We start from the raw sequence: 23,610 nt of genomic DNA, 5'->3' as shown, positions 1-23,610 counted from the left end.
CAGTGGGCTTCTGATCTCAGAATTACAGCCGTCTTACCTCGTAACCCTGACAGCAGATGCACCTCGGTAGCCCTAAATGTCTCCCTACGGCCCTTGAGGTTTAGATTTAGGAGGACAAACGTTTTCCTTGAAACAAAAGGTGTCATAAAGGTGGCTCTATTTACAGCTCTGTGTGTTTTTCTATGCAACAGTCTGTTAAATGACAAAAAGATGGAGCCTCTTCTGGGAACCAGGATTCATTCAGGTATGGGAAATGAATGATATCATCATTTAAACCTGTCATGGTGCCTGGCGAGAACCAGCAGGCAGCTACAGGTCTCCCACATAAAAGAGGAATGATGGGCAGTAAGTGTGGAAAGAAGGAGAGCGCATATAAATGTGCCATATAGAATTTTAGAAGTAGACTCTGTAAATAAGCAGCATTTCTACAGGATTTAATTCAAATTGAAAACTCTTTATTAATTATACTAATAAGCCACTCTGACTTCAGTGAGCTGACTCTGGAGGAAGGCCTACCTGCCACCTGCGTGCTGCTCTTTGAGGCGCACGTCGCTGTGGCGATCAGTGCTTCCTGCCGCAGCCTCAGCACCTCCCGCTGCAGCTCCTCTGCTTTCTTCTTCCAGCCTTCATCCTGACTCCTCAGCCTGCAGCCCAGAGCCTCGGCGTACTGCCTGCCGCTCATACCCGGGGGGCGGTTTCTTATCAAAGCCACCGCCACCGCCACTTTAGCCTGCGTGGAAAACCACTCGGCTCGACTCAGTCCTAAAAGATAGGGGCAAATATTTCAGGAAGTCCACATCCCAAAAACTGATGGGCTGACTAACTGCATGAATGTAGAATGTAGAAATGTTATTAGAAACATAGTTTTATTAGGTTAAGCATATTTAATGTGTGGGTTTTTTTTAAATAATATCTATATTTTAAATAGGTTTAATTATATTTTCTTTCAGTTTTAACTTAAAATAAAAAAGTGAAACTTTAACTTTTGTTCTCCTTCCCTTTAATTAATTTTACTTCTCAGGTTTAATTTTATTGGATATTATTTACATTTTTTGCTCATTGGAGTTTTTTTCCGTTTACCTTTAATGCATTTTTTTTTGGGGGGGGGGGGGGGGGGGTATTTTTACTTCTTATATTTTATTAAAATTCTTTACTGACTGAACTTAAATATTAAAATTACACATTTTTCCTTTTTTCTGTTTATTGTTTATCGCTAATTTTACTGTTCTTAATAGTCTAGTTTTCACATTTGAAGGTGTTAATTTATTTAATTGTTATAGTTTAAGTTAACTAAACTAAGTTTAGTGAGTGTCTTCTGTCACATTTTAACTGAGTGCTTATCCAATGAGCCACAGTATAATAGACAGTACACAGGACAATACAAAATATATAACGCATTTATTCACTGATACAATGAAATTATGTCCTTCATGCTGCATGTGGTGGTGGTGATCATTTTGTCCCAATTTTATCCAAATATATTATGCATCTATTTTTGGACAGGCAGCTAATAGAGGCTAGAGAGAAATAAACCCATGACTTTATTTTACAGCTCACCCAGTCTGAATCCATCCGTTTTTATTTTCTATATTTTCATACACGCTTAGCTGAGAGGAGAACTAAAACTGAGTGAAACTTTGCTTCAGGTGAAGTTAAAACTACAAACTACAAAATCTAATGGACCTAGCTAGCTGCACAGCTAACAGTCCTGCTAATGTTCACCATTTTTCTCTGCACTCTTCAACAAACTGATATACAAACTACACAAATAACTATTTACCTGTTACGCAGTCATCCTCTTTCTCCATTAGCCGCTGCCTGTCCTCCTCACCTTCCGAATAAACTTAACTGAAAGTCCTTCACTTTCAGAGCTAGCCTATCTTCAGCAGCTAGAAAGATGATAGTGATGTGTCCTGGCCAGACATGAAAGACGGGAGCCGGCTCCTTATTGCAAGCCGTGGGGTTTTTTTTTGTTTTTTTCTGTCACTCTCTCTCTCTCTCTCTCTCTCTCGCACTTTTTTTCCGCTTCACTCTGCATGTGAGCCTTGTGCTTTGCACTGAGCAGAGGGGGGAGGGGCAGTAGTTACACTCGCAGTAGCACAGGAACAGAGCGGGAGGGAGAGACAGAGAAAGAGAGCCAGGGACAACAACGTCACATTAGAAAGGTATAGTAATCATCCACAACTATTTTCAGCTGTGGATGATAAAGGATTCAGAAAGTTTATTCATGCAGGCCCATATGACAGAGAATGTGCATCTTCTTTTTGTTTTCATATTGTAATTTATATTTAATTGTGTTGTGGTTTTCAGGTTTTGTGTTGTTTCATTTTAAATTTGTTTAAAAGGAAAAAGCTGAAAATTTAAATAGTTAAAAGTTGAAATGTAAATAGTTGGTTTTTGTATTTAGGGCTGTGCGATATGACCAAAATCTCATATCCCAATATTAAGACATCTATCATCCGATAACGATATAAATCACAAAAATGTAGCATTTTTTGTAAATTCTGTGAATCTCGGGCAGCTCAACTTGCGTGAAGTGTTTCCAGCTGGGCGTTGTGTACCTGGAGTCGAGTGTTTTAACTGATGCATGAAACGATACATTTTTAGACACAAGTTGTAACAGCCACCGTTTTCTTTGTGAGTATTTAGTACACAGCGTGCTGCAGGGAAAAGCCTGTTCTAACGTTTGAGTCTAAGGTTTATTTTTTAGCACCTGACAGCTCTTTTTTGCTTCTCATCCGTAAACACTCTGCATACCCTTTCACGTGATTCAGTTTATTTTGAAAAGTCTCAACAGGATCTTGAGCTTTATTGTGAAAGGTTTATGTGGAACAAGCGGACACGCGGTGGTTTTACCGTCCTTGTTGCTAACGACAACGCATAAAAACAAACGCTTGTCTGTCTGTAGTGTGGTTATATTAAATATAAGAGAAAGAGAGAACTTTAGGAAATTAATAAAGCCACTACAGTGACCATCAAAATAATGAAAAAATATTGCCGTAAACAGTTTATTTTGCGACACCACGAAACAAACGATAGCGTAAAATGAAACGATAGATGTTTTTATATCGTCATCCGATATATATCGTTATATCGAACAGCCCTATTTGTATTATATGATTTATTTATTACATTTTATGTGGAGTGAATAAATAAAAGTATATTTACGGTGGCCCCTAGAGACAAAGCACGTACAAACTTCAAAACACGCACAAACCCTGAGTAAAAACTCCAAAACACGTACAAAACACAACAGAAGTGCTCCAGGATGCTAGGCCCGGTGTTGAGCTTTTGTTACCTAGAGGCTACACAAGCCAGCAAGTACCAACGACCGGATTTGGTGTGTGGTAGTAGCAGGTAAATGAACATTTTTTTTAATTATTTGAATATATATAAGTGCTTGTGTAGAAATACACAAACAATACACATATGCTTTCAATTGTGTAATTTAAGTGATTTAGGTAGCTCTGTTTTGAAGTTCAGTTAACGCTAGAAATGTGTTTCGGAGTTTGTACATGCTTTTTGGGGTTTGTATGTGTTTTGTCTCTATGGGCCACTGTATATATTTATGTATAAACATATATAAATGAAACCACTTTTTTTTTTACATTAGTAATTCCTTTTGTGCATAATTTCATATTATTGTTAATAATAAATTAATTAAAGCAACAAAACAACCTGAAGAGCGGTTCGGAGCCGAACGAGCCGGCTCTTTTCAGTGAGCCGAACCGAAAGAGCCGGTTCTCTAAAAAGAGCCGGAAATCCCATCACTAGAAGATGGTACACTAAAAATCTGTTACCGGGAAGATTCTGCTTCTCAGAGGTAGCCATTAGAAAAAAGGATATAAGATAAGTTATGAGATTTAAATTACTGCATTAAAAATGTTATTTTTAATTTTAATTTTATGTTTTTTTAATCTGGTTATTTAAAATATCTATAGCTGTTTTAAAGTGGAAAGTAGAAGCAAACATTTTAAAATAAAAGCATAACCTACTGCAGAGGATAATTAGCTTGTTTGGATGTTGCATATCAGGTGTTATTCTTTCCTTTCAAGACCAGATGTTTAAGGTGTGATTATTATTTTTCTTAAAGTACTGGTCATTAAAGCAAAACTTAATCAACAAGATATTTTAATGCAACACTGCTCCATAAAACTTTTCTCTTTGTGCTAAAATGTGCCATGGTAGTTTTTTAAAAGTAGTTAAAAGAATAAACCAAATAAATAACTATACTAATTTAATGTGATTTTTTAAAATATATATTAATATATAATATATATATATATATGTTTTAATATATGTTTGGTCTGCTGAAGATCACGCCCATATATAAGATGTAAAAAATCAAAATATCGTAAAGGAACATTCAAATACATTAGACACATACATTAATTTGCTTTGATTATTTATTATTTAGGTAGCATACAGATAAAACGGGTTGAACTGAAGAGTTCTGTTTTACTTTTTTCCTCATGTCTTCCTCTGGCTTCACCTGTCTTGACCATTTTTAAGGACTTTTATTCACCTTGTTTTTATACCTTCACATGCAGTGGCAGTTACACACAGTAAAGCTTACACTGTAAATGCAGGAGTGAGGGACATATATTTTTTAAATAAAAAACTAAAGATAAAAAATATAAAAGACTAAAGGGTAACCAGAGACACAGACACAGTTTAAAATGTTCCCGTTTTAAAAGATTTTTATTGGGCCTTTGAGTGCACAGTGTCATGTATACACAAATATATTTATATGTATTTCACTTGCAAAGCTACCACAGTGGTAAAAACTCAAATATACATGTTGGATCTGCATGATATTAAGGATCAATTACAACCTGGCTTCCTGCGTTCAACATCAAATCTACAAACGGTGTTTTCAGCAGGAAAAAAGCAGCTTGTAATTTTTTCTCCTGGTTCAGCTAAGAATTCACTGGAAATTACCAACGTTTCCATGCAGTGATGGCTCACCTTTTGAAAGTTTGCTGAATGAAATGCTGAAGTGTACTCAACGGCATGTCAGTCAGTTTGAAGAAGCATGGCAAAAACACTGCCTTCACATCTGCAGAAACACAGCTGCACCGGTCTCAGGTGCAGTCACAGCATTTTTATTAGTGTGGAAATCATTTCAGACTCCAAGCAGAATTATTTTGACCTTAATGCTAAATGTAAAAAAAAATAATTATTCACCTACATTCTCCATTTTCTGTCGCTTATCCTGGTTCAAGCTGTCTAAACAGACATGTCCTCCCAAGCCACCACCTCCAGCCCGAGGAGCCAGCTGAGCCACATGTTCATCATGTGCTCCCAATGGGACACACCCAAATGCCACACCCAGCAGGCATCCTAATCAGATGCCCAAACCACCTCGACTGGAGGCAAAATGACCACAAACAGATTCAAAATAATCACAAAGTGAACCCAGCAGATTCACAGTCATGATAACTGACAAATTACCACAAAGAAGAAAAAATATGCATGCAAAACAGCTACAAAATCAAGTACAACACCCACAAAGAGACACACAACAACAACAAGCCCTGTATCTGCCCTCTCTCCTGGACCCAACTGAAGAAAGTGAAATTAGTTTCTTGTCCTTAGAAACATTTTATTGTCTTAGCAGTTTTAGCCGTGTTTGTTTTTCTCCAGCTCTACATCCCACAATCGCCTCCACTCTGGATGGAGATGGATGTTTGCTGCTGCTGAAATGAGCCAGCCAGCTTTTCTTCATTGTGAAGAAGCAGCAGCTCGTTACAGAGGACCTTTTGGTTCACTGAACGCCTCATTCCCCCGCTGAGACCGAGGCCTTTCCAGAAGAATTCATTTCTGAGTGTCTGCAACGTGCAGGTGTACGGGTGAAGGTCGGCAGGAGTTTGGGTGGAGGAAGGGGAGCATTGCATTGACTCAGCTGGCTGAGCTGCACAGTATGGACGCGACGTGGACAGAAAGATAGATGAAGTGTGCTGAATGATTTATGCTGAAAATCTTGCTCTGATTGATATTGCTGGAAGCTCAGAGCTTAAAAATTGAACATCGTTTGCTGAAGGGAAAGAAGTGTCCACAGGATTCTTCAGCTAAACTAAGGCAAACTTTTACTGATGTCTCTCTAAGGTGGTTTGACGTTATTTATAACACCGGCTGCTTGACATGTCGACCCTGTTTCCTGTCCAAGCGTTTGCTGAAGCTCCTTTGTTCCTTGTTTGCCCCCAAAAAACTCATCGTTCTCGACCTTTACAGCTTTTTATTAGAAGTATTCACATGCAACACGTCTTTAACATCAGTTTTTAAAAACTTGTCACATACACTGCAGCCTAAATCCACATTTAAACCCGAAAACCTTGATTGAATACGAACATTTATTAAACTGTAAAATAGCCTGTAATTTAAGCTAGAAGACAGTTACTTGGCTCCCAGGAAGACACAGGGAGAACATGCAACATCCACACAGAAAGACCAGGGCCAGATGGTCGATTCGAACCCAGGCAACAGTGCTAATAATGACCTACCGAAAAGATATGTAAAATAATGATAGAGACACTCAAAATGACCACATACTGACATAAATTATCCACAAAGACAATTAGAATAAATACACACAGATGTAAAAACAACAACAAGAAAATAAAACACAAAAAAATAAAATAAGCAAGAACAATATAAAATCACCATTACACTCAAGATTATGACAAAACTACATAAAGTCGCCATAGATACTCTGAGCCACTTCACGCCACTCTGAGACAGGATATTTCTAATTTTAGAGCTATTGCACAAATGAAAGAAAGCAGTCTTACATATTTGTTTAATATGTGCATTGAAGGACATATCCTGGTCAAAAATAACTCCAAGGTTCCTCACAGTGTTACTGGAGGCCAAGGTAATGCCATCCAGAGTTAAAATCTGGTTTAACATTTTCAGGGCCAAGTAAAATAACCTCAGTTTTATCTAAATTTAGAAGCAGAAAATTACAGGTAATCCAGGTCTTTGTGGCTTTAAGACATTCCTGCAGTGCAACTAATTGGTGTGTGAATCTGGTTTCATAGATAGATAAAGTTGGGTGTCATCTGCATAGCAGTGAAAATGTATCCTTTACCTTCTGATGATACTGCCTAAGGGAAGCATATATAATGCAAACAGAAATGGTCCTAGAACTGAACCCTGTGGAACTCCATAATTAACCTGAAGAGGACCCTCCATTTACATGAACAAATTGGAGTCTATTAGATAGATATGATTCCAACCACTGCAGCTCAGGAGTTAAAAATAAGTTAATTATATTTAAGACTGAAGCATTAATTAATGGTGGGACTTCTTTGAGCAATCTTGTGGGAATGGAGTCTTAAAGTCATGTCGGTGATTTGAAGGAAGTAATCAACTGAAGGAAAAGAGTCAACATAAATAACAATGCCATTGAAAGTAGCTGTACATAATGCTATGTCTGTGTGATGGTTACAAGTATTTTTTTTTCTGTAATGGTAAAAATTTTATTTGTAAAGAATTTCATGAAGTCATTACAAGTTAATGTTAAAAGAATGATTGCCTCAACAGAGCTCTGGCTTTTTGTCAGTCTGGCTACAGTTTTGAAGAGAATCCTAGGCTTGTTCTTATTTCCTTCGATCAGTGATGAATAATAAGATGTTCTAGCTTTACAGAGGGCTTTTTTAAAATAGAGCAATAAACTGACTTTCCATGCTAAATGATGATCTGCTGGCTAAATGAGGAACAGGAAATGATACTCTACCGCAGAGTGAACCAACACCAAGTGAGTGTAAAACACCAAACAAAAACACCACAAATTGGCCTGAAATAACCAGAAAGACACCCATAATAATCACAAACAGATGTAAAATACCAATAAATTTACTCAAAATGTTCACAAATTAAGAGAAAATGACCACATATTTACATAAAATAGTCAGAAAGGCATTCAGAATAGCTGCACACAGATTTAAAGCCACCATAAACATAATTAAAGCAAAAACTGTTGTAAAACATCCACAGAGACACTCAAACTATTCATGCAATAGATAAAATGACCACATATTGACATAAAATAATTAGAAACACGCCTTAAAGATCATAAAAATACTCAAATGTACCAAAAACTGATGTTAAATATTCATAGAGATACTCCAAATTCCCAAAACACATGTAAACTGGTTATAAAAACACTCAGAATTACCACAAATTAACATATGATGACCATGAAGATGAAAATGACTTGTGAAAATGGTTGGTTTGTTTGTTTTTTTTAAACCACTGAGTTATGTTGAATTAGCTGCACTCATGCATGGGGTTTATTTAGTTGATTCTTAGTGAGTATCAGTGCGGCCTGGAAACAGTGTGTTACTCAGACACAGTTGTTATCTGAAGTAAACTGAAGGCCTGCCAAGAAAACATTTGCCACGCTAGTTTAGGCTTCTATGATGAATGAAGCCAGAGAGTCTCTCCATTTTCATCTTGATAGGACCTGAAGGCTGCAGAGCATCGAAACCGTGTGACCTCAGTGACCACAATCCATCACGGCAATGATGCCGAGCACCTGCTACTGCCGCCTCCAGCCATCCTGTGTTCAAATGGACATGAAAGGAGAACAGACGAGGAGAGTAACAGCAGACGTCTGCGCTGGCAGCATTTACAGTATGTTCCTTAACAAGGTCACACCGGGATATGAAACAAACAAACATTTGTGTGGAGACATCCAAGAAGACTTCAGATAAAACTAGCAGCAAGAAACACATAAGATAAGATACCTTTATTAGTCCCACAAGGGGAAATTTCATGTTAAGGCTGCCGACCTATTGCACGCGGTGGCGGCGCTATCTTACCCTCCGACCATACATACATTACACAAAAACATCACATGGGGAAGACAGGTCAGAGAGGTATAACAATGGAAAATGCACCACATGAGGAAAGATAAGGAGAAAAAAATAACTCCCCCCAGACTGAGCTCCAACAGGGAGATCAGTTTGAGAACAGAAAAAAAAAACACCTCTGCACATAGCACATGAAAAAACTCTTAATACACCAACACGTGACAAGCAACAGGGATGGGTAAAGGGTGAGAGACAGCCAGTGTAGACAGTGCATCCGGGCCTGCAGCATAAGCGCTGGTCTCCTTGATCCACCGTCAGCATCGGAGGGGAATAGGCGTCGAAGGCGTTTGGAGGGGGAGGGGAGATGAGTGTACATCTGCATGTGTATATATGTCTGTGTGTGTGTGTGTGTGTGTGTATGTGTCCAGAGTTCAGCTGAGACAGTGTCCTTCGCCCTGCCAGGCTAAGGTGGCCTTGCATAGGATGGGAAGAACAGTCTAAACACAGTCGTTATCAGGATGTTGTTGTTCAGCTCCAGCCTTGAGACCGCAGCTGGCGCCGAAAGGGTATCCGCATGAAGTGATGGTGGTTTTTACTTTAGTGCGACAACTCATATGAATTTCAAAGCTGTTCTAACAGTGCGACACTGGTCTCTCAATCTCCCGTTGGAGAGCCGCGAGCTTCTCCATGATGTTATCAACCTTACGCTCCGTGATGTTGTCATTCTTGTGCTCAAAGAGCCGATTCTGAGAACTCACGACCGCAGTGAGCTTCTCCAAGATGTGATCCAATTTGCGCTCAGAGGTGTTATTCCGAGCGAGCCCCTCCAAGATGTAATCCAGTTTGCACTCAGAGGTCTTATTCTGAGTGTTCACGGCAGCCGTAAGCTTCTCCAAGATCTTATCCGTGCTGCACTCAATGAGCCATTTTGAGAAACTCACGCCTCGTCCCATCGTTTCAATCCCAGCGGGCAGCCTTGTGGGGGTTTGAACAGCCGGTTCCGCTTTCTTAATTCTTCGATAAGTCAGGGCCAAGCCAGCTCCGATCAGCAAGAACCCTGTTATCATGGTTCCGAATAGGTAGATATCTTCAGCACTCAGGCTCACCCGAGCCCAGACTTCTCGTTGAGAAAAGGGTGTCAATTGCATTCAGGGACCAGTTGATCAAATCCATAATTCCTCTTTTAGGTTTTAGAGAACAGACTATGAGAGAGTGTTCCAGGGAAAAGTAATACAAAAAACATGAGACTAGACAAGGACATAAGAGGCTAAGCAGGGAAGCTAAGGGAGAGGAGGAGGAGGAGAGGAGAAAAGTGCGACCGCCTTCATCAAGAGCAAGCAGTCAGTCGTTTTTTGAGGTTATTTCACAGAAAAAAATACTGTACTCGAAGGAGAGCTTTATAAAATGTCATCCTTTTCTTCCTCAACTCAAGCCTCTCCTGAACTGAAGTCAGCTCTAACACACAAACATGCATAAACATGCTCATTTAGTCCCGATACTGTTGCAATTAGTTATTGTAAGCAGATACATGATACGGCTAAACAACAACATCCTATTATAAGCTAACATTACGCCAGTGAATGTTAGGCTTAAATGTCCTAAGTCAAACTTTCCTTTTAACAGTTTGATTAGATTCTCACATCATAGGACAGTTTATTCACTAAGCATCAAGTCCAACAATGTAACAGCCACTCAAAGTACAGTTTAACTAACACCAGCTAACAGCAACTAACAGAAGCTAACAAAGCTAACAGCAGCTAAGAGCAGCTAGCAGAGCCTAACAGCAGCTAACAAAAGCTAAGAGCAGCTAACCAGAGGTGGGTAGTAACGAGTTATATTTACTCCGTTACATTAACTTGAGTAAGTTTCTGAAAAAAATTTACTTTTAAAGTACCTTTTTTGCACGATACTTTTTACTTTTACTTGAGTACATTTGCAAAATTCGACTCGTTACTTAAAAAAAAAAAATTAGTTTAACACATTAGATAACATGCCGCCAGTGGAGTTTCCGGTAACTTTTTTACCAATCAGATGTGGCCATGCAGTCACATGACCAGTTTGAAACTGTGGCGGGCAGAGTGGCCCAAGCATTTCAAAGTAGCGACACACGGAAAGAAGAAACACATGAAAACATGGCAGAGCCAGTCGTCTACGCTAGAGCTGAAGAGGATGAACACCCTTGGCCTCACATACAAAGAATGTTTTGCTTAAAAGCAGTACAAAAGAACAGCTATGTCTTCAGCATCGGTGTCTTCAGTGAGAGCCAAAACAAACCAACTTTTCAGCGTGAAACAACTCAACTCGTGTAACCTGAGGAAACGGTAAGTTTTCTGTAAATATCTTTTTAGCTGCGACCTGAGTGCTCAAACTGTGCGTTCATAACATGAAGCTTATCATACAAAATCTGTCTCTCGCTCTCCCTCTTTGTATCTTTCACTCACTCACTCACACAGACACACCACCATCAACTTTGCTAAATTACTAATGAAAAACATTGACTAGGCAGCTGCAATTGAGGTTGTTGTAGTCGTCACAATTTTGTGAGGCCACATTGAAAAGCCTCGGATACGTAAGAGTAGAGCTGCCACCCAGGCAAAAGAAAAATAGAGCTATATCATGTTAGAACGTGAAAAGTTTATTGTCATAACAATATACTTTTCATGTTCGTGCAATATACCTTTCACGTTTGAACAATATAATTATCACGTTCGTACAATATAATATTTATATTGTATGAACGTGATATTATATATTACTCTATTTTTCTTTTGCCTGGGTGGCAGCTCTACGCTTACGTACTCAGATGAGCTTGCCTCATCCTACAAGTTGTGCCTCCATCTCTTGTGTCCAGATCACACGCTGCACTGCCGTGCTGCGTGTGCACCTTTTCACTTTCATTTCTGTGTTTGTGCGTGCGCAGTGTGAGAGGCTGCGTTGAGGGGCGACAGGATTTCAAACAGGTTTGATTATCTTGCGACCATACGATTGATGATTGGGAGCTGGTCGTGAGGTGTTAACTGCTTTTCGTTACCCCATGTATACTACACGATGCATGACACACGATTAAGGCAAAACTTGGGCCAATCCCCAAAATGGTTGCGCGACTGAAAAATCAGCTCAAAATGGGCCAAAAATCGCACAGTGTATGGCCAGCTTTTGGAGGCTGGCTCCAAACAAACATCTGCAGCTTGGCATTGTATACAGCAGTATAATGACCAGACCTAATTCTTTTGAAAACCATACATCTTTCCACAGGTCTCCACTTCATCAGACATCACCTAGACACAGAGCTGGATGAGGCCAGCACAAACAGTGGCCTAACCATCTAAGATGATGGATCCATGGGGGCAGGGGAGCTGGAGAGGTACCTTTCATGTCCATTCACTGGAGGTGTGGATCTATTGCATGGCTTTCCTCACATCAAGAAGCTGTCGATCAAAATCAATACTGCTCTTCCTGCATCTGGAGCTTGTGAAGGACTACTTAGTCATGCAGGACTCCTGTTCACTACTAAACAGTCACAGCTTCACAGAAAGAACCTTGAGAGCAAACTGCTGCTGAAGCTTAACCATCACCTCACTGAGTGAAGAAATGGCACATTTTTGCTAAATATGCAGAAATAAATGCACACCCATACAATTTATGGTAAATTGAGCTGCCTTGTATGTACATATGTTGAAGATGCCTCGTTCTAATGTTTTCTCTGAGGCTGCTGTGCCATTTGGAGCAAAAATGAATATAAAGTTTACAGCATGTCTTGTCACTGGAAATTGTTTGCACTGTTTATATATTTATATTATTTACTGTAGGTATTGGTGAAAAAAGCTTTATGTTGTGAAAAACTGAAATCTGGAAATTAGAATTGTGCCTTATTTTGTTGATGTTTTTACATATATTCCTTTTGAAAATACTAACATTTGTATATTTGTTAATTTTTGTTTGTCTGATAGCATTTATTTATAAAATAAATCTGACATTTCAAACAGTTACTCACTACTTGAGTAGTCTTTTCGCCAAGTACTTTTTTACTCTTACTTGAGTAACTTTTTTGACGACTACTTGTCACTTTTGCTTGAGTAATAATATTTTAAAGTAATGCTACTACAATTTTTGGATACTTGACCCACCTCTGCAGCTAACTGAGACTAACTGCAATCTACTGACATTTAGAGATGAGATTTGACACACAATATAACTTTAAAGCTTTATATTATTTCAGCCTACACTCATTTAGATTAAGATCACCTGAGTTTCCTGGCTGTGGATCCAAAATGTCATCTCTGGATCTCAGCTCTGAACTGAAGAATTATTATGATAATGATGATGCAGGAACAACAACAGCAGAGGATATCAAATACACCAAATCCTAAACTAAAGAAAACCCATCTAACATGAATACAACATGAAAAGAAGTCTCTAATCAGACAGCTTCTTCAGAGATATATTTTGGGTTCAACTACTCTGCATTTCTTTATGTCTTGATGCATGCTCAATCATCCAGGTAAGTAAAGCCCAAAAAGTTGATTCTGTTCATTTGGACACAGTGTCCAGATGAACAGAATCAACTCTTTGGGATCTGCATTTCTTTAGTTTGCTTCCAAGGAACCAGACTTTCTTGTCATTTTTTAAAAAAGTGGTCATAAGTAGCAGTTCTTCAACTTTGTGGTCTTTCAATGTTTTCTTTGGACATTGGCTGCTTTTTCGTTCATTTACAGGTAACATACAGATAAACTCAGATACTGATCCCCCATTTAAAAAAAAATCAGGAAAGTATCTGATTGGGTAGTAACTGAGTCCTCAGCACAGACTTTGTATTATTGCAGGGTGTTAAGTATATAGCACCTTGAGGCAACTGTTGTTGAACTGAATACCTCCCAAACCTATAAATATGTGATGCTTTAAATTGATTCTTGCGTCTTCGTTGCTCACAGACTCTTTGGTTGAGATGTAAAAGAACAGAACATTTTCGGGGGGAAATATTTGCAAGAGTCCTTTAACCATCTGAGATTTTAAAAAAAGAAGGGGAGGGAGAGAGAGAGAGAGATAGGCGTACGGTGCGTTGGCAGTATAAAACCTGGAGTCAGACTTGAGCAGCTCTGAACTTGTGAGGAGAGCTGAACGCGGATGAAACTCCCGCTTTCTTGTTTTATACTGGAAAAAAAAGAGTCCAATATGAGAGAAAATGACCGGAGAATGATGGAGAGGCCGCCCTCTGAGCCTTCTAATTCTCAGCTGTTGGGTATTTAAGTTGATCAGAGAGTTTTTATGTTAAACATGCCGCGGGTGACGCGAACAGGATGAAGAGGAGGAGGCAGAAATGTGTCGGATAAGTGCTGGAGATGGAGACGAGAAACGCGCGCGGTGGATGAATATCTGAGGGGCTTCGGAGCGGTCTCCTTTGCGCTCGATGACAGCGGGGTCTGACCGGGGAAGGTGGAGGGATGGAGAATGCCAGTCAGCTTAAACCGACTCCTGCCATCTACGGAGAGCTGCTAAACATCTCGACCAACGACACCCATGCCAATTTCACGGCGAAAGCGGAGCCCAAGGACAGTAACGTGGCTCTCCAGGCGGGTCTGGCCGTCACCTTAGCGCTCATAACTTTGGCCACGACGCTTTCAAACGCGTTCGTCATCGCCACCATTTACCAGTCCCGCAAACTGCACACGCCGGCAAACTTTCTGATCGCGTCGCTGGCGGTCACGGACCTACTGGTGTCAATCCTGGTGATGCCCATCAGCGCGCTGTACACGGTGAGCCAGACGTGGACGCTGGGGCAGGTGGTCTGCGACATCTGGCTGTCCTCGGATATCACGTGCTGCACCGCGTCCATCCTGCACCTGTGCGTAATTGCGCTGGACCGCTACTGGGCCATCACGGACGCGGTGGAGTACTCCAAGAAGCGCACGCCGGCGCGCGCAGCCGGGATGATCGCCACCGCCTGGGTGATCGCCATCTCCATCTCTCTGCCGCCGTTCTTCTGGCGCCAGGTGAAGGCGGAGGAGGTGACGAGCTGCAACGTGAACACCGACCACATTTTTTACACCATCTACTCCACTTTCGGCGCGTTCTACATCCCCACGCTGCTGCTCATCGCCCTGTACGGGAGGATATACGTGGAAGCCCGGAAGCGCATCCTGAAGCAGGCGCACAGCAAGCCGGGGAAGAGACTCACCTCTGCGCACCTGATCACCAACTCCCCCGGCTCGGTGGCGTCCACCACGTCCCTGAACTACGGGACCAACGACTCCTCCTCCTGTGACACTACCTCGTCCGCGAACGTGAGCCAAGTCAAAGTCACTGTGTCCGACGCGCTGCTGGAGAAGAAGCGCATCTCGGCCGCCAGGGAGAAGAAGGCGACCAAAACTTTGGGAATAATCCTCGGAGCCTACATCATCTGCTGGCTGCCGTTTTTCATTTACACTCTTTTAGTGCCTCTGTGCGATTCCTGCTTCCACCCGGAGCTATTTGACATTTTCACCTGGCTCGGTTACCTCAACTCCTTAATCAACCCCATCATTTACACCATGTCCAACGAGGACTTCAAGCAGGCCTTCCACAAACTGATACGGTTCAGATGCTTCAGGGCGTGAAGGACGATGCCAGCCATGATTTTACCCCGCCCCCAACACACACACACACACACCATGACCTCCTTCAAGCTCCCATCTGTAAAATACCAGTCAAACCCGACATTGACACCCCCCCCCCCCCCCCCTTCTCCTAAAGTTGCCATCACCCAAAGCCAGATTTCTTTATGGTACAGTGGCTCCAGAAGGAGCGTCTGCCTGATAGGTGGTGCAGGTGGTGGACATGGACCCGCCTCCCGGCCTGTGCTGCTATTGAGGATGTTGGTGCAGATGAGAGGTGTCAGCGAGTGTAAGGCGTGTGACTCGTTTGCAGGTGATTGTGTTGCTATAAAGACTCAGAGAAAGCTCCCCCTTCCCCATGCAGGGGGCCACCACCCGCCTGTATGTGCTGCACTTGGCTGCAGCATACAGACTCACTTTGCCATAAGAGTTTGACAGCCAGCGTCAGTTGGCTCGTAAGCACAAACAGCTTAAGACTAAGCTACCATGAGCCCGAAGGGCAAAAAATAAGATTTGTGTTTCATTTTCCTGTCAATAAGGGGAAATACCGGTGCCTACAACATGTTTAGTTCAGTTCTTCAGTTGTGCCTGGCCCTAACGGGGGCAAAGGCATGATTTTAGTTTGTGGGAAAAGATCCAAATTTGGTTTATTCTTGTGGCCAGTGTGTGTATTTCTGTTTCTTTTTCTTGCTGTGGCTGATGTTCAACTTTAACCATGGCTCAGAACTGAGTGTAATTGTATGAATCTGTATGCATCAGTGTGATTTTTACATTAATTTGTCAAAAAAAGAGGCTGGATTTTGCTTGGTCATACTGTAAAATAGTGCTAATCTCAGAGAAAGGGAGGAGCCGGTACTGTAAAATCCAACCTATCTACCAGAGCTCTCTAAAGATGCATTCCTAAGTGTTGATGTTTGCTTTAATGTGCCGTCTCATATCAGACTCAAACAATTCAGATCTGACTCTAAAGGCTGCTGATGCAGACTCCCATCTCTTGGCATTTGTGTCTTCCACACCTCAAAAGTTGTGCAAATTTATTTATTTTTAAAAAGCTGGAAAATGTCACGATATTCTGATCAAAATCACATGTTAAATGTCAGGCTGTAGCTGCTGCTGCTGATCCCTTAAAAGAACATTTCAAGGGAAAACATCTTTTAAAAAAATAAATCTGTTTGCTTGCAGCTTCTAAAAAAATGTAAAAAAATCATTTTATGGATAAAAAAAAAAAAGCCACACATGTGCAGGACCATAGCAGAGGCAGTGAGGTGATGGGCTTGGTTTTGTTAGGGCTGCTCGACTGTGGCTGTGTGGTGTACTAGTTATTCACCCAACGCGGGAGAGAACGCCTAATTTAAGGCCGGCAGGAGAGATAAAAACCCTGCCTGATGGTCTCAGGCCTGGATCAATCAGGAAGGGCATCCAAATCAAGCATGTAGTGACTCATTAGCAAACAAGGGAACAGCTGAAAGGATGGTTCAAATCCTCTGGAATGACAGTGGATTTTGAAATAACTACAGTTCAGGGTGATGGCAACTTTGGCTTTTTTGCAGGGTAAAAGTAAAGGAAAATTGATTGTGAATCTGATTTATTTTATCTTCATTATATACGCTTCATAACAGGAAGCTGAACTTGTCTAAGAAATTAAGATTGAACTTAACTGCACAGTCTTAGGTGTCATTTCTTGGAGTTCTGTTTGTACAGTTATACCCAGTTTACACACTGGTTAGTTTTTAAAGCTTATTCTGTTCAGTTTGGGCCAACAACATATGACATTCAAGTGATTTACAGTATTTTACCATATTGTAGACTTGAAATTAACAAATTATTTATTATAAATTAGCAAATACAATTTAAAAATTAAATATATAAAATGTAAAACTTTTTTTTAAAATTATTATTTACTGAGTTGCATTTGACTCTTAATTTGACCTGTGTTTGTAAAATTTCCAGCAATGCCCTGAACATATATAATCCCAGAAAGCAGGTTGGAACCACATCCAGGTAATTTATGGAAAATGTTTAATGATTACTGGATTTCTGCCCTAGGATTAAAGGAAAAGGTTAAGGCCACTCTCAAGACGAGTCATCCAAATATTTATCGTCACACTCATACAATGCTGTCAGACAGTTTTTCCCTCCTATCAGGTCAGGAGCAGCTACAGCAACACTAAAGAGTCTGAAATAACACGTAGAAATAAATAAACAGTTTGGAGAGGAAGGTGAGTTTCTAATATCGTACTAGCCTTGTAAAAATTCACAAATTTCACCAAGAAATTTCACAAAAATCTAAATTTTCACTTAAAATGAAAAATTTCCTCACAAATGTGCGGCTTTATAATCTACAATTCTGCCATTTCTGTCTTTGAAAAGAAGATTTTCTCTTTTTTTAGTTTTTTTCTTACCCTCAATGGTCCGTATGCGCCCCTGTAGCTACAGAGATCTAGCAGATCTTCAGACTTTGATGTGAAGTCAGGAGGTGATAATATTAGCTTAACTTAGCATAAATATTGAAATCAAAGGAGAAACAGCTAGCATCACATCTCTTTTACTCAAATCTAGAGAGAGTATGCAAGCTTTAAAGGTGAAAGGTCGTGGGCTAGCTTTCTCTCCTTGGTTTATGCTTTTGCGCTAAGCTAAGCTATGATAGGCTAAGCAAGTGCTGACATACAAAAGAAAGAATGGTATTGATATATCTCAGATAGAAAGCTATATATTATATATATTAAACTTTTCCATCAAAATTAAATGGCTACTCCTCATAAAGGTGATCTATTCTGCTTCTGCCTAACCCCATATTTTTATTTTGAGACTCCACGAGAGTAACTTTGGATAAATCCTGGTTCAAAATAATCCTTATTAAGCTCATACTGGCCCTTAAATAGTCCCGTTCTTGTCTTTTTAAGACCCACCTACCAAAAAAAGGCAGATTAGCTTGCAGAAGCCAGCTGATGAAGCGCCTTGAGGCGACTTTTGTTGTGATTTGGCGCTATATAAATAAAATTGAATTGAATTGAATTGAGGGATTAAAATTGTTGCTTTTGGCCGACAGAGATTATTTTTACTCACTTTTTACTGCGTTATTTGAAACTTCGGCACATTTAACGACTATATTCCGAAGATAAGGAAGAGCAGGATCAGTCTCCTTTAACGAGGGAAAATTCACTGAGCTGTTCCCGATGAACACTGAAATTAATGAGTTTGATTCCCCAATAGAAACAGTGAAAGTGTCTATCCACTTTAAATGATAGAAAATCCCGGTGCAGTTTCTCTCGAAGAGATCCTACCTCTTCCTGTAACTGAACGGCGGCCACTCTGGGATTCGATCTGGACGTAGGATAGCCATTGTGCTCAAATCCAGCTCTGTGACGAGTCGCCTCTTTGTGTACAGTATCGATCAGCTCAGTGTGAAATTCATCTGGTGGCTCCGTCAGTCCAATGGAAGTTGCATTTCATCCAGGTTAGCTTTTTGCTGTACAACGCTTCTGCGCACATTGGCGATGCACTGTAACTGCTCTCTGCTCTGCAGGATGAAATCCAGCCCGGATGGAGCACAAAAAGCACTGCTGCTGTTGTGAAAACTTAAAAAATGAATAAAAAAGGTCTATGGCATCATGAGGATATGACCGTTTGCTCACTTGTGTTCATTTATTCCGATTTGAATGATTCTGAGCCTTAAAAAGAGGCGTCAAAGAGAGCGCTGGCATTTCTTCTATCTGCCAGAATCTGTTGGCGTTTCAGTTTGCTCTGAGAGGATAAAACATTTGACAGATGTGAGCTGATAGAGGTGCTGCGTGACGACATTAACAGTTCGTAACTTAATTAATCAGCAGGGGAAGAAAGTGGAAGCTGTGAGGAAAATGTCTGCTGTGACTGCCTAATGAAATGCACGCCCTGCTTCTTTTTTGTTTTTTCCATGCTTCTTATCTGAATCTGCATCCTCCACCGTGAGTGGGGATTATATGTTAATGCACCCAGCTCAGCATACATACGGCATAATAAGGGCTTTGTCACGCAACAGCAGTTAGGTGGCCGTTGTGTTGCGAGTGTATAGGTTTATTGCTGTTTTTGCATTTTAAGTAATGTGCAGAGTTTTAAAAGTCAGCAGTTATTCTCACAAACACCAAATGTGCACTTTAAAACCACAGAGTGACTAGAAACATATTTAAGTTCATATTGCAGTAAAAAATGACCCAACAATTCACCGCAAGGTCAAAGTCACCCTGTTAGTGTGTGGAGATGATTCTGGTGCGAGTTGCCCATTTTTAGTTACGATATCGGCTTTTCATGAATACAAGGTGCAGTCAAAAACTTCCAGGAACAAAACCAGAAGCCTTTCCTGATTTAAATTTGACTGAACTCCCCTTCAATGTCATCTTTTTGTGTACCTTTGGATTGTTTCGGTGCTGTTGTCATCTTTAGATGGAGGACCTGTTATGTCACTTTATACTTTGTGCCTCTGTGATGGACCCTGGATTTCCTCCAGTGTAGAAAAAAAGGCGTTCCTTCAACTTGATTAGCATTTTGGGGAATTATGCCCTAAGATGCTGACGGTCTCGGTCCAGGGGATGAGTTCATGGTGCACAAGCTGATCTGTGTTAAACAACCATAAACTCCTGGTGTCCGTCCCACTTTCAGTTCCAACTTCAGGCTTAGAAACTATTCTTCGGCTGGACGATGTTCAGTTGGAGCTAAAGACCGGTTCTACTTACCTGTGAAGATTCTTCAAATAAAATTTGGGTTGGTTTAAAACAGAAGACAGAGTTTTGTTGGTGGTGAAATCACAGAGTGAGGATTGTAAGTGGTCAGAAAGCGACTTCCAAACAGAGGTCTGAATGTAGCAGCCCTGTGTAAGCCGTCCAGTCATGCCTGAGAACATGGCCTTGAGTGAGACAATGACCAAATTTAAATCATTTAAAGTTTTTGATTCTGACAGACCTGTTAAAACCATATATTGAAAATTTCAGCAGCAGTGTTTGTTTCCAGAAAACGTGACCCAACAACTCAGGAGAAAAATCTCAATGTGTCAATGTGAACAGTTTCACAGAGGAACTATTTTCAAGCCATATCTGGAAAACACAGCGCAAAAGCAAGTTTGGATGTAAACGTAAATCGTAACATCTCAGCTAGACATACACTTCCGCCAGGACTGTTTTCAACAGCTACCCAGGAGGCCCGAGCCCCCCCAGCTGGCTCCTTTAGATGCTAAGGCCCATTATCTCAACTCAGAGCCTCCTCCAACTCTCCAAGATCCCCCCCTTGATCACTAAGGCGAAGTGCAGAAACTCAATGGAGGAAACTCCTTTTGATTGCTCGTATCTCACTCTTTCACTCACTGCCCAGATCTCATGACCATGGATGAAGGTTGGAATGAAGATTAACTGGTAAATGGAAAGCATCGCTTTGCAACTCATCTGTGTCTTCACCCAACTGGAGATCCGCATAACTGCAATTTTTGCACCAATCTGCTGGTCCATCTCCTACTCTGTCTTCCCATCACTCCTGAAAAAGATTCTGCGATACTTCAGAGTATCCATGACAACCAATAGAGACCAATAGAAGTCAGAGGGGGTGTCCAAATTCATGGGCTGCATCCTCCTGAGGCCGGATTTGTAGGCCGATTACGTCACAGTGACGCGACGAAGGCTGTCCAAATTCGTAGACTCCTCCGAATGCAGCCGACAAATGCGTCCTCCTTTTCCCCAAATTTGAAGGATGGGTTGGGTGTGTCCTTCGTGGCCCACCATATCCCAGAATTCATAGTGCGGCCCAGCCAAACTCCAGTTTCCAACAATGGCGGCCGCTACCAAGTTTTTTAATATTACCCTTATTACTCTTTCTGGCTCACAAAATAAACTTTTAACATATTTTCAGGTGAGAATGTAGCTGTGTAAACTTCAAATATCTGCTCAGTTTATCAAGACACCACATATTTTCAAAAGTGCTCCGACGTTTTCAGAGACGTCTGTTATCCACCAGGTCGATAGCTAACCAGGAGCTCGAGGGTCATTGAAGCCACCGTGAACGGCAAACTCCCGGCACATCATTTTCAGATCACTGCGGTCTTTCACCACTCAGGTTAAACATAATATATATGTCACTTAACAATGTTATTGTTTGGCTTTTTTCAGTGTTTTATTTGTTCGTGAGTAAATCGGTTTGGCTGAGATTAAAATTATTAGATTAGATTAGATTAGATTAGATTAGATTAGATTAAAAAAAACATTTTTAATCCCCCTGGTGATTTTCACACAGCTGAATAAACGTCAAACAGAAAAGTGATTAAACAGAAGTGTGAGATGGTCGAGAATTTACGCCATTGTCCTGTTATATTTTATATAGCAAGGAGCAGACAGCTGAGTTTATTAAACTCCACCGAGACAGCGGTGACGTTAATCAGAAGGCTAGACTGTCCAATTCCACAGCCGTTTACTTCTGGCCTACCCGACCTTCTGAGGACCTGGCCCACGTAGACCGCGAAGGCCAGGTCCTCAGCAGGATGCAGCCCATGAATTTGGACACAACTAGAGACATTTAGTGACTTCCATAAGTCAATGTTTTCTCAACTTTGAAGCAGGCAATTGAGCCAACTGCCAGTGATCGTAGAGGATACTGCAGATTCACATATGAGGATGATGTAAATACATTAGAGCGTTGCCTAGGCAACCGAAGCCTGGAACCAGCGACCAGCAGTCAGCTATACAGCAATGTCCAACATGTGAGGTGCTTCCTCTGCGGACGCCCTTGGACGGTGCTTCCGTGCTTGTTGACTTGTGCCTCGCTGTGAGGGTGTGGAGTGTGGGTGGGTGTATTTGTTAGTACCATCATCATAGCAACAACAATCAATCACTGAGAAAGCGAACTGAGACTCATTCACAAACTTTGTTGATATAGAACAGGCTTTCGATGTACAGCAACAGGCTGCACAGGCTACCACCTGATCAGCTTTACATGTCTGAGACCCTGATGTCACCTCCTTGGTCAGAGGCCATCAGCAAAAAAAACCAGCGGGTTAGCTGTTGGTTAGCTCTGAGTGTGCTCCAGATCGATGTTGTGAGGTTCAGTCACCCTTTCGTTATTGATGACGTCCTTATTCAACTGTCAACCAAAGCTACGACAGTCCACAAGAGAAGCGAAGAAGAGAGTGCAGGAAGGAGGGAGTGGGTGGAGGCGAGTTTCAGGGCTGATTTGTGACAAAAGGATAATAGCAAGGGTGAAAGGAAAGATTTACAAGATGGTAGTGAAAGCTGCTGTCATGTTTGGTTTGGAGATGGTGGCACTGACAAAAAGTCACCGAGCTGAAGTGTGAACAGCATGGACAGGACCAGAAATGGGGGAGGGCTCAGGTTAAGCAGTTTGGACATGTGCAGAGGAGAGAGAGTAGATATATTTGGCAAAATGATGATGAATGAGGATGATGAAGATGGAGCATCCATGCAGGAGGAGAAGAGGAAGACCACAGAGGAGGTTCATGAATGTGGTGACAGAGGAGGATGCTAAAGTCAGATGGAGGCAGAAGATCAGCTGTGGCGACTCCTAAAGAGTTTCCCCAACCCAGCAGAATAGAAAACCATCATTTTCATCAGGTATTATTCTTAGAAATACACCCATTGCTAGAAAACAGACACCTAATGTCAACTGCTTGGTCCTCCTGAAATCTCCACCTGTTTGTGTGAATCTGAGCTCTGAAGAACATGTCACCCAGAGCAAGTGTGCCTCATAATTATCAGTTTTTGGACAACTATTGAGCTCTGTGGCACAAAGAATAGGAGGCTTTGACAGATACACACACACAGTACTTGTTAGCAGACACGTTCTCTGTTGTTTTGGCTCCGCACATGCGACAAAATATAAACCGTTGCCACACTTCCTCTTTAAAACGCAAATTTAGAAGCTTGTGGTATCTGCCAAGAAACCCAGAGCCAATGTCATCCTTTCCTCTTGTCAGAAATTAATATCGCCGGCTCCCTTTGAAATCGATCAGTCCGCCGTGGCCCGCTGAACACTGTTTCCATGGTCTGATGCTCGGCTAAACCATGGCAACGCGAGCCCTGCTGGAAGTGTGTCCTGCTGCAGGAGCCAAATAAACACATCGACTGGAATGTAGATGAAGGCATAGAGCTGATGTCACAGCGCCGTACCTGCTTCTCACACTGTCGGAAGGTTTAATTTGGAACTAATTTGTTTGTGCTGACAGAGCCACACAT

At 41.3% G+C, this 23,610-nt stretch overlaps 2 protein-coding genes across 2 annotated transcripts in view; one reads left to right on the top strand and one right to left on the bottom strand.

Moving 5' to 3' along the window:
* Nucleotides 1-1,940, bottom strand: part of mei4 (meiosis-specific, MEI4 homolog (S. cerevisiae)) — an 81,606-nt gene extending 79,666 nt beyond the window's left edge. Inside the window, exons 1-2 of the mRNA XM_084953248.1 lie at nucleotides 1,781-1,940; nucleotides 517-762 (exon numbers count right to left, since the gene is read on the bottom strand). Coding sequence (XP_084809374.1) covers nucleotides 517-762; nucleotides 1,781-1,808 — 274 coding nt within the window. The 5' untranslated portion in view covers nucleotides 1,809-1,940. The remainder of the gene's footprint in view (nucleotides 1-516; nucleotides 763-1,780) is intronic.
* An 11,937-nt stretch (nucleotides 1,941-13,877) lies between these two features.
* Nucleotides 13,878-19,026, top strand: LOC146372216 (5-hydroxytryptamine receptor 1B-like). The gene has a single exon (XM_084953132.1). It carries the CDS (start codon nucleotides 14,258-14,260, stop codon nucleotides 15,407-15,409), a length of 1,152 nt encoding a protein of 383 aa, XP_084809258.1. The 5' UTR covers nucleotides 13,878-14,257; the 3' UTR covers nucleotides 15,410-19,026.
* Nucleotides 19,027-23,610: the final 4,584 nt, after the last annotated feature.

This window comes from Perissodus microlepis, chromosome 15, assembly GCF_051167445.1.
Source record: "Perissodus microlepis isolate ML-2025 ecotype Zambia chromosome 15, ASM5116744v1, whole genome shotgun sequence".
Classification (NCBI taxonomy): Eukaryota; Metazoa; Chordata; class Actinopteri; order Cichliformes; family Cichlidae; genus Perissodus; species Perissodus microlepis.
Note: the sequence above shows the minus strand (reverse complement) of the source record. Positions and strands in the feature narration are given on the sequence as shown.

What these genes read in the sequence shown, in the direction of transcription:
- LOC146372216 (XM_084953132.1), top strand. Translation starts at nt 14,258, where the DNA reads ATGGAGAATGCCAGTCAGCTTAAACCGACTCCTGCCATCTACGGAGAG.